At 45.3% G+C, this 12,137-nt stretch overlaps 2 protein-coding genes across 3 annotated transcripts in view; both read right to left on the bottom strand.

Annotated features, from left to right (window-relative positions):
- Positions 1-12,137, bottom strand: part of LOC138783958 (anterior gradient protein 2-A-like) — a 470,764-nt gene that overhangs the window by 112,956 nt on the left and 345,671 nt on the right. The window lies entirely within an intron of this gene.
- Positions 7,290-11,502, bottom strand: NRM (nurim). Its single transcript, XM_069960604.1, has 2 exons — positions 11,410-11,502; positions 7,290-9,363 (listed from the first exon to the last, which is right to left on the bottom strand). Exon 2 carries the CDS (start codon positions 9,229-9,231, stop codon positions 8,374-8,376), a length of 858 nt encoding a protein of 285 aa, XP_069816705.1. The 5' UTR covers positions 9,232-9,363; positions 11,410-11,502; the 3' UTR covers positions 7,290-8,373.

Here is a 12,137-nt window from a genome sequence, read left to right as displayed (position 1 = left end):
ACCTTCAATATGAAGGCACAGAGGGCCCTAACTACTACTATATGGTAACTGAGGGAAATAATAACTATATTGGGCCACAGAAGGTCTAACTACCATATGGATGCACAGAGAAGCTGAATTTCACATGAAGGTACAGAGGGGCCTGACTACTATATGGGGGTGCACAGGGAGGGTCTGTCTTCTACATGGAGGTAAAGGGGGGATAATCTAATATGTTAGGGTATAAATGGTGGCCTTTTTACTATATGAGAGCATAGAGGGAACTACACTCACCGGCCACTTTATTAGGTACACCATGCTAGTAACGGGTTGGACCCCCTTTTGCCTTCAGAACTGCCTCAATTCTTGGTGGCATAGATACAACAAGGTGCTGGAAGCTTCCTCAGAGATTTTGGTCCATATTGACATGATGGCATCACACAGTTGCCGCAGATTTGTCGGCTGCACATCCATGATGCCAATCTCCCGTTCCACCACATCCCAAAGATGCTCTATTGGATTGAGATCTGGTGACTGTGGAGGCCATTGGAGTACAGTGAACTCATTGTCATGTTCAAGCAGAAATCGAGACTCATCAGACCAGGCAACGTTTTTCCAATCTTCTACTGTCCAATTTCGATGAGCTTGTGCAAATTGTAGCCTCAGTTTCCTGTTCTTAGCTGAGCGGAGTGGCCCCCGGTGTGGTCTTCTGCTGCTGTAGCCCATCTGCCTCAAAGTTGGACGTACTGTACGTTCAGAGATGCTCTTCTGCCTACCTTGGTTGTAACGGTTGGCTATTTGAGTCACTGTTGCCTTTCTATCAGCTGGAACCAGTCTGCCCATTCTCCTCTGACCTCTGGCATCAACAAGGCATTTCCGCCCACAGAACTGCCGCTCACTGGATGTTTTTTCTTTTTCGGACCATTCTCTGTAAACCCTAGAGATGGTTGTGCGTGAAAATCCCAGTAGATCAGCAGTTTCTGAAATACTCAGACCAGCCCTTCTGGCACCAACAACCATGCCACGTTCAAAGGCCCTCAAATCACCTTTCTTCCCCATACTGATGCTCGGTTTGAACTGCAGGAGATTGTCTTGACCATGTCTACATGCCTAAATGCACTGAGTTGCCGCCATGTGATTGGCTAATTAGAAATTAAGTGGTAACGTGCAGTTGGACAGGTGTACCTAATAAAGTGGCCGGTGAGTGTATATGAGGGCTAAAACTGCGTCTAAATACTACATGAGGGCATAAAGTGGGTAACAGTGTAGAGCAATACACATAGGGATGGTGCCTTGGTGAGATGCCTAGAATGTTTGTCTGGCAGAGACGAGGCATCGCCAGGAAAAGTCTGCATGATGGCCGAGCCAGACAGAGGAAAAAGGAAAAGCAAACCACCTAGCAAACACGTCATTACATTTCATGCGGAGAATACGCCCCCAGTGCTTTGTCTGTTCAAGCCTAATGGGAATTGTAATTTTTAAAAATCTGGAAGGCGGTGAGTTTGACCCCCCCTGGTATTAGTCATTATGGTGCGATGGTGGTGTTGAGGTATTACTCGTAAAATTGTCTTATGTTAACTATATATATATATATATATATATATATATATATAAAATATATATGTAATATTATTTTTTTACACATCCTAAAATTTGCTGCAGTCTTTAACTGTTGTGTGTGCCCCATGCCAGGCCCATCAACAATGGTTAATAATCTATAGTAAATAGATATCATACAGTAATTATACCATTTAGTTATGTTGCAGTAGTCTGGCTTTTTTGTATATAGGTTATTTAGTATAATTGCCTTAGACTTCATGGGACTATTTATTATTACCTTGCATTTGTACTATACATTTACACTATTGGTACTGCGGGTTCACCCTTCAGGTGTTGCCTCTTTGGTCCCTGACCATCAGCTATGGTGTAGTCCTCATGCTGCCCAATAGAAATTAGACAGATAGATATGAGATAAAGAGATAGAAGAATGGATGGATGGATGGATGACTAATTAGAAAACAAACACAGCGCCATAGCTGCCCCTATGTTGTGTGTGGTACTACAACTTGGTTCCATTCACTTTTAGTGGAACTGATCTGCACTACCACATCCAAGCTTTGGAGGTGAGTGGCGCTGTTTCTGGAAAAAGACAGCTATGTTTTTGTAATGCTGGATAACCCCTTTAATTTGTACATGGTTATATATGTGACATGTAGAAAGTCTTTCCCACTGTTCTCAGTCCCTGTTCACTATAAATAATGTAGTAAAAAATACCCTTTATTATTCGGAAAGCATCGTCATCTACTGAGGTTCCCTATGGGTAACATAATCACTGAGACTCGCTCGCCCCCCCCCCACGCTGAACCCCTAGCTACGCCCCTGCTTTTACTGTAAAGAATCATCTGTTTTTATATAGATCTTACATATGAGATCTAATGCTTTTTCTGTAAAGAACATGAAAGGCTTTTTTTGTAGAGAACCACAAGCTTTTTTTTTTCTTTTACAAAGGAATGTAAGATAGAAGTGATGTGAAGGTCTTGTACATTAGTTACTAGTTAACAGCGCCATTAACCCCTGTGTCTGAACGCTGGTAAGCAGCAATCATTAACCAGTTACTGTCACTATAATAACTACGACCTAACCTATAAACCCAGCAGAGCTATGTCTGGAGGGTAGTTACGCCGCGTCAGTAGCGTACCGTCTAGAGTTCCAGCCGCCGCCATCTCCTTCTATTTATCTCCTTCCAATTGTTAACAATCTCAGTGACTATTATCAGGACTATTTACCCCCCTCCCCCGACCATCCTGCGACTCCATTAAGAATATGTAAAATCCTATTTAGCCGCAGTTTATACTGTGAAAGCCATTTCTGGAATCCAAACAATTGTGCCGTAATAGCTGCCATTGAGAATGAATTGCTTGCTGTGTCGTTCCCAGCTGAGCGGCTTTTAATCTGTGTGATAGAGGAAGGGAACATCACAAGATCTATAGGGGGAGGTGTAAGGAAGACGACTATAGAAACCTATAGAAAGATCAGTAGTGGATAAAGATTATACATAGAGGGTGGCTGCATAATATCATGTATTATACTCCAGAGCTGCACTTACTATTCTGCTGGTGGGGTCACTGTGTCCATACATTACATTACTGATCCTGAGTTACATCCTGTATTATACTCCAGAGCTGCACTTACTATTCTGCTGGTGGGGTCACTGTGTACGTACATTACATTACTGATCCTGAGTTACATCCTGTATTATACCCCAGAGCTGCACTCAGTATTCTGCTGGTGGGGTCACTGTGTCCATACATTACATTACTGATCCTGAGTTACATCCTGTATTATACCCCAGAGCTGCACTTACTATTCTGCTGGTGGGGTCACTGTGTACGTACATTACATTACTGATCCTGAGTTACATCCTGTTTTATACCCCAGAGCTGCACTCACTATTCTGCTGGTGGGGTCACTGTGTACATACATTACTGATTCTGTACTGATCCTCAGGGTCCTATTACACGGGCCGATGGGGGCCCGATAATACCTGTAAACGAGCACTGATCTGCTAGATCGGCGCTCGTTTACTGGGCCTATTACACGGCCGGGACCACTGCTGCCTGTGATTGGTTGAGTGGCCTGTCAGCTGACAGGCCGCTCTGAAGCTAGAGCGCGCGGGACCCAGGGAGAAGCGGACCGCAGGAGCAGCCCTGGAGCGTGGGTAGGTAATGTATATTGTCAGTCGCCGGCCGCGCACCGCTATTACATGTAGCGGTGCGCGGTCGGCGCCCAACAAATATAGGTTTTAACCTATATTAACGATCAGCCGATGATCGTTGTATTTATTACAAGGAACAATAACCGGCCAAATCTGGCCAATTCGGACGATTATTGTTCCGTGTAATAGTACCCTTAGTTACATCCTGTATTATACTCCAGAGCTGCAGTCACTATTCTGCTGGTGAGGTCACTGTGTACATACATTACATTACTGATCCTGTACTGATCCCCAGTTACATCCTTTATTATACCCCAGAGCTGCACTCACTATTCTGCTGGTGAGGTCACTGTGTACATACATTACATTACTGATCCTGTACTGATCCCCAGTTACATCCTTTATTATACCCCAGAGCTGCACTCACTATTCTGCTGGTGGGGTCACTGTGTACATACATTACATTACTTACCCTGTACTGATTCCACATCATCTTCATAGCTTAGTGTCCATTGGAATCTTTGGATGTTTACTAGAGACGAGTACGACTATGGGTGTCTCCATGTTTTCCTGGACTCCCTAGGGCGGCATTGAGCTCCGTCAGCCGCTGGTATTGAAATGCTGAACCATCCGACTTGCTGGGGTTGTGCTCATTTCTAATATCTACCATATTCCAAGGTCTTTGTTGGTCGTCCAGAGCAGAGAGCCGCCCAGGTACTGGATAAAGCTGGAGTCACATAATAATTTTATGTTGTATGTGTCAGCACTAACATTAAAGGAGAACTCCAGGATCCGAAAATTATATTTAGGCTATTACACAGCTATCACCCCACAATATATAACTTACTAATATAGTGTTACCACTAACAGCACTGGCATCAGCTCCTCCCTCTCTCCTCAGACAACACATCATCCTCTTGTCTATGAATTGAAGCCCCTCCCCCACATGATGTCATCACTTATGACCAGCCAACCATCTCCCTGTCACATGTATATTATATATATACACACACACACACATAGATAGATATAAAGTGTGTGTAGCATGCTGCCTTGTGCAGAATGATGCCACAGTCAGAGGAGCAGTCAGGAAAGGAATACAGCAGGTGCTGCAGAGCGATAGTCTGCTCTGTATGGGAATGTATACGCCAGTATCCCATTCAGACAGGTTGTGTTGATGTATTCTACAATCATAGTGTGAGATTATATCATGGGGTAGCATGTTAGAGTTTGATTGTTCGGCATTTGATTACCGGTGGCTGAAGAAGTTGGATGCAGCCCTAGGAAGTCCAGGAAAACATGGATACAGCGTATGGCCTATGGCTGAGTACAGTACAGCCTATGGCCATATCCATGTTTTCCAGGATTCTCTGGGGCTGCATCCAACTTCTTCAGCCACCGGTAATCAAATGCAGAATGATCAGCCTCTTGCATGCTTCGGTCGCGCTCATCCTGAACCATCTCAGCATTGAGGCCACGTTCTAAAAACTAGAGACAATTCTCGCACCGACCACTTACATCTGGCGTTTTCTTTGTCCTGACAGACCCAGACTGGTGACGTCCTCTAAGGGAGGGGGGAGGGGTGTCTCCCTATACTTTCTGGCTGGGTGTGTGTATAGCCTTAGGGCCCTATTCCACGGGACGAATACCGGTCAGATTACCGTTAAATCGTCCGTATCTAAACGATAATAGTTCGTTTGAATAGCAGTTAACGATTACCAACCGAACGAGAAATCGTTGATCGTTTAATAAGACCTGGACCTATTTTTATCGTTGCTCGTTCGCATTGAATAAAATGTCGTTCAGTCAAGAACGCTCATAAGTAACGATTATCGCTCCATGTAAATGGGTGAACGATTTCAGGTCTTTCGCAATAGCGGTCATTTGGATCGTTTATCGTTAACGATTATGCAAACGATAATCGTCCCGTGGAATAGGGCCCTTATACTGTGCAGAGTGCGGCGGCAGTCTCCGTGTCTGGTGGTCGCCATGTGCGGCTGAGGGGGGATGACTCAGACGGGTTTGGTTTCTAAGCTCCGCTGCATTATACAACAAGGAAAGAGAAAATTACCACCTGTCTCCCATAGGAATCTTTTTACAGCTCTATTTTTGCAGCGTGTGATATATGTGGTTATTACGGCTTTTGTTGAGCTGCATTATGCACACAGATACCATCACGTCACGTACATTCCGGAGGATAGTCTGTAATATATTTGGTAGATACAGGATAGACTTCTTACTGGTATCATAAAGTTATATAGATTTGTAAATTAGTTCTATTTAAAAATCTCCAGTTTTCCAGTACTTATCAGCTGCTGTAGGTCCTGCAGAAAGTGGTGTATTCTCTCCAGTCTGACACAGTGATCTCCGCTGCCACCTCTGTCCATGTCAGGAACCGTCCAGAGCAGCAGCCAATCCCCATAGAAAACCTGGACAGTTCCTGACATGGACAGAGGTGGCAGCAGAGAGCACTGTGTCAGACTGGAAATAGAGATGAGCAAACCGTGTTCGGGTTCAAGTCTGAGTCGATCAGAACCCGAACGTTCGGTATTTGATTAGCGGGGGCTGCTGAACTTGGATAAAGCTCTAAGGTTGTCTGGAAAACATGGATACAGCCAATGACTATATCCATGTTTTCTACATAGCCTTAGGGCTTTATCCAACTTCAGCAGCCACCGCTAATCAAATGCCGAACGTTCGGGTTCGGATAGACCCCAGCATGCTCCAGGTTCGCTCATCTCTAACTGGAAACAATACGCCACTTCCTGCAGGACATGCAACAGCTATTAAGTACTGGAAGACTGGAGATTTTGAAATAAAAGTATTTTAAAAATCTGTATAACTGTCTGAAAAAATAAAAATTTCACTGGAGTTCCCCTTTAAAGGGAACTTATATATCTGGGAAAGATTCTGTATAACTTGTAACATTCTGCTCATTCTGTGTTGGGAGTCCAGTGGGCGGTGTCACTGAAATGATTGGACTCCAGCCTGGAAACATCAGATATTCCACTTAATAAATTACAAGTTAGGCCGAGTTCACACGGCATATGACACCGGCCATTCTGTGACTCGGCCGGTGTCAGTGAAGATCATCATGGCCGGTACTGCCTGCCTGTACTGTACTGACTGATCTTCATTTGTGCTGAATTGGGATGCGGGCAAATCAGTGTTTACCTGCATCCCAATTCACCATAAGCAACAATGGAGAGTGCGGCCGGAGCTGCACTCTCCATTGTGTGACTTGTCAGGGATGTGCGGCTGCTATTCAATATATAGCAGCTGCACAAAACTGCCATGTAAGTTTTCCGTGCGGCCGCTAGGGATACCGGCCGGAATGTATACTATGTGTATATACTCCAGCCGGGATTCTCTCAGAATGCAGTGCACGTATGTTGTGTATTAATCACGGCCGTTGTTGCAAATCGGTGAACATAGCCTTATACTGAATCTTTTCCCATAAATATATATTAATCCGCCCAGCTCCTTCTGCTCTATAACATGATGTATATAGCGTAGGGAGCACTTTCATGGTGACGGGTTCGCTTTAAGACAGTCACAGGTATAAGATTTACAAATGTTTCAATAAGCAACACCGTGTTTTAAACGTTTTTAAAAGAATTTACTAAAAATTCCAGCGCAGATAAAAATATCAAAGCTTCACACGTTACGGTTACGACAATATCTGGATTTAAAAAAAAATACATTAAGAAAATACAAATTTGGCCGCACCAGTGTCAGGCAGCTGCAAACAGCCGGATATTAGGAATAAAAAAAATACAAAAATATAATATTCGTTTCTGAAGAAGTCCATGGCGGGTGTAGATACTGCTTCATGTGAATAGGCGGTCTCCTTCCCAGAATGCTCTCTTTCTTCTCGTATCAGTGAGCAGCTACTTTGGCCTGGCTTGAAGAAAACAAAATACTGAAATTTCCTTGAATTTTCTTCTATTGTCTAGGAAAAGTTTAATACTTCCATGATGCAAAGCAAGCTGAATACAGATACCGAGCCAGCAGGGAGGGGATGGAAATAATGAGCTTAGAACTTAAAATCTGACAGAATTATGAATGCTGCTCTAGTTCTGACTGGACACATTGAACCTGATTTCAGCAGCTAAAGTTATACTAGACTTAGACTTCAGATAGCAAATGATCAAGAGCTTATTTGGCTGATGACCCCTAATAAATACACGCATGCTGAGCTCAGCCGAGCGTGCATGTATCCTGAATTGGGATAAGGGGGAAGTCTGCTTGTAAACGTCAGCTTATCTTCCTTCCAAAGAAAAGGATTGGGCATGTTCATATCCAGATGCCCAATCAGTCTCCCTCAACGCCTACCTGGGGAGAAGCAGGACCCCACAGACGTCAGCTGGCTTGGCCAACCATCTAATGTGTAAGGGTAAGGTATGGCGACCTCCACTATGTAAGGACAATGGGAATGCTCCATTCCCAACAACCACCTTTGTCCACGTAGCTTCCTTGGATGGGACCAGGAAAAGTTATTCCAATCTTTTCAGGGTGATCCCTCATATTCAGGATACAGTCCCCGACTATCTTATCCATCATGGTGATCGGCTACACAGAACCTGATCACTCGCTTATATCTAATATAGCTAAAATCTTGGTCAGACAGCAAACCCCTACCATCCCGCCACCTACAGCCATGATGCGCTCCCACCAGTTCAGTCTTTCTTCCACATTCCGCCATACTCTGAGTTCGCTTCCTCCCGGGAGAAGAGCGTGAACTTCTTCTCCAGCTGGGAGCGGAGGTAGCTGTAATCCTGCACGTCCAGGCGGTGGACCAGGGTCAGGTACAGGGTAAGGGTGACGGCGAGGAGCAGACGGTCAGGACCAAGGGAGGGTACAGCCCAGAGGATGACCAGTAACTCCAGGTAGATGGGGTGGCGGAGGTGGGCATAGAGGCGGGCAGCACGGGGGGACTTATGAGACAGGGGGTCGCCCAGTCCCTGGCAGTGGTAATAAACTTGCTTCACCCCCATCAGTTCTGCATAGTCGAAGATCAGCAGGACGCTGAATATAAGGAGCCATGATATGGTATGGAGGAGCGCACACAGCAGGGGGAGCCAAACACTCCAGGGAGCGGTGGAGACGTTCCAGAGATAGGGTCCGTGGGGGAAGGGCTGCCAGTAGCGCATCATGACCTGCAGGGAGGCGGCGGTGCATAGGATGTACACCGATCTCTGCAGCACCCCAAACACCTTCCCGACGGCATCCTTCACTGCAGGCCAAGCCATGAGACTGTGCTGGATGACAAATAAGACCAGCAACGCAACGTTTATCCCGAGGGAACGCAGCAACGTGGCGTCTGCAATTGCGTCGCTCCACAACACAGGGGGCTCATCCTCCCCTCCACCACCAACGTCCTTAAAAATGGCCCCGAAAGACAGGAAGCGTACAAACTCTACGCCAGTGCTGAAGCCGGCCACGAAGCAGAGGACGGAGACCACCCCCAGGACTAGACAGGTTGGCATAGACGGCACCGGGGCGCTGGGGTAAGGGACTTCAGCTCCTGCAGACATCTTCAGATTCTCTGTGGACTCCAGAACACTTGGCCGGGCTTCATGTGGGGTCTGACCTCAGTGTACCACCCCCTGTGCACTGTCCTAGGAGACCCTCCTTACTGCCTGGACTGGAGGGAGAGGGCGGAAGAACTAGGAAACAATCAGCAAGAAGGAATGGAGTTAACACATTGTTATGTCACATGTCGTATTTCAATAATACTCATGTTACTAAGTGATGGCACAATATGGAAATGCAGCTTTTAGGGGAGAAAATTATGGATTCACAGATTCTAGGCCCGGCCCGACCATCGATCTAACAAACCATACTGAAAACCTCACGGATAACTATAACGCTTTCAGCCCGGACCTCTAGACCCGTGGCCAGGACACGTGTCCATAATATGCTCTGGTCAAAGCGGCTGAGCCTTGACTTATAACACTTCGTGGCTTCCAAATTTCACCCAGAATTTGCCATTCCCAAAGCCGGCCATGCCCATTAACCCCCTCCCCCACACACACACCAAATTTATGTGGAATGAGCAAACTATATACAGTTTTTCACAATTTTGACTTGGTGTAAGAGCTCCCTGTACTGGGTGGGAGGGGGAGTGGGGGAGGGGCAGGGTCTGCATAGTGGGGTCTACAGCACTGTACACTGACCCAGGAAGTCTCCCTCACCTTCCAAATCATAGCAGATCCACTTCAGGCTGGGGCTTACATCAGAGGACAGGACAAAGGAGGTAATCTCTCCATAGCTGTAACCCCTCTCTCCCAGGACAGAGAGTGCTGCATGTATGTGCCTACATCTGCCCTGCTCATTCCTCCATACTCCCTGCAGTCTCTGTCAGCCATTGTGTGCCCCATCCTCTCCATTACTGTACAGTAACTTATAATATCACAGATTCTGCTGTTTCTGAATGTTTGTTTCATTAGTTTTACATGTTATTCAGAATAACAAATCATTTTGTGTGGTGTGGAACCAATTGTGGTGTGGTGTGGAACCAATTGTCTGCATTTCTATGATTTCTAATGGGAAAATTTGCTTTGGTATAAGAGTGATTTGGATTACAAGCACGGTCCCGGAACGAATTATGCTCCTAATCCAAGGCACCACTGTACTATAATAATAATATTTGTATAGCGGAAACAGATTCCGCAGCACTTTTTTTTTACACAGCAAGGTTATAATTGCATATGATAAAATTAAATTAGAATTAATAAAAATACATCATAAATCTGAGACCAGCTCGTGAGAGCATACAGACTACAAACTGGGGGTAAAAGGAGGGTCGACCCCTTTGGGCATCCACAAAGATTATGGACAGCCATGCGCCCATCATGCAGTAATCGTCCTAGCCAATATCAATATTTACTTAAAGGGGAACTCAAAACATGTTGAAATCAAATTTTTTCTTACTTGAGGACTCTAAGTCCGGGTCCTGAAATACATGAGTGATGGTTCTGCTGGGCTACTGTATCTAAAACTATCATGTGTGACAGGCTTAGATACATAGCTCAACTATCTCTTATGTGCAATACTGGCTGCTGAGCTGTGTAGCCAATCCTATCATGTCTGATACTGATATCAGCTGACCTGATGTATCTAATCCCATCCTATGTGACATGGTACTACACTGTACCTAAGCCAATCATGAGGCGTACTGATAAGAAGATGTTTCATTATGCTTAGATACTGTTTGCTACAACATTACCAGCAATACTGCCTACAGATGTATCTAAACTTACTTGATGTCATACTTTGCCAAGACACTACTGATTTTGTGTGATGAGAATGTATCCCACACAACAGGATTAGATACAACAGCATCACACCATAGGATTAGATACTGCATCTCAGCAGACAGTACATGGATGTTGCCAAAAGTGATTAGAGATTAGATACATGGCTCTGCAGTATAAGATCACACATGACAGGTTTGGCTATAGATGGCTTAGATACCCTCGCGTGCTTAGTATCACACGTCAGGCTCAGATACATCAGCTGGGTCTCTGGATTCACTTCTTATATTGTTACAACTTTTATTTATTTCGTTACATTTGTTTGTAAACAAAGAAAGTTCTGGCCGGAATAACGGTCATAACGGTCCCCGCAGCCCATAGAGCCTGAAGTATCTGTGTACAGAACTGATACAATGTAACAACCCGGCGGCGGCTGCCCACACCGCCCAACCTTACCCGGAGAAGATGGAGGAGGAGGAGGAGGAGGCCGCCTCTCCCGCCCAACACACCGCAGAGCCCGCCGTCTTCCTCCCACAATGCACTTTGCCCTTTCCTCTCCGAGGAGGGACGGAGGCTGCGGAGAGTCAAAAAGGCGAAAGTGGCCTCTAGGGGGAGCTCCAATTAGATCAATGCAAACAACGGGACGGGCTTAGATACAGCAGTATCACACATGACAGAATTAGATACTGCAGCTGAGCAGATCGTGCCATACATGATAGGATTGGATACAGCAGCTCAGCAGAAAGTATCACACGTGATAGGATTAGATACAGCAGATGATGCCATATATGATAGGATTGGATACAGCAGCTCAGCAGACAGTATCGCATTGGGATTAGATACAGCAGATGGTGCCATACATGATATTATTAGATACAGCAGCTCAGCAGAAAGTATCACACTATAGGATTGGATACAGCAGATGGTGCAATACATGATATGATTAGATACAGCAGCTGAGCATAAAGTATCACACGTGATAGGATTAGATACAGCAGATGGTGCAAGCCATACATTATATGATTAGATACAGCAGCTGAGCAGAAAGTATCACACGTGATAGGATTAGATACAGCAGATGATGCCACACATGATATGACTAGATACAGCAGATGGTGCCATACATGATAGGATTAGATACAGCAGCTCAGCAGACAGTATCGCACTATGTGATTAGATACAGC

Source organism: Dendropsophus ebraccatus, chromosome 2 (genome assembly GCF_027789765.1).
Source record: "Dendropsophus ebraccatus isolate aDenEbr1 chromosome 2, aDenEbr1.pat, whole genome shotgun sequence".
Lineage (NCBI taxonomy): Eukaryota > Metazoa > Chordata > Amphibia > Anura > Hylidae > Dendropsophus > Dendropsophus ebraccatus.
This window is presented reverse-complemented; position numbering and strand designations above follow the sequence as displayed.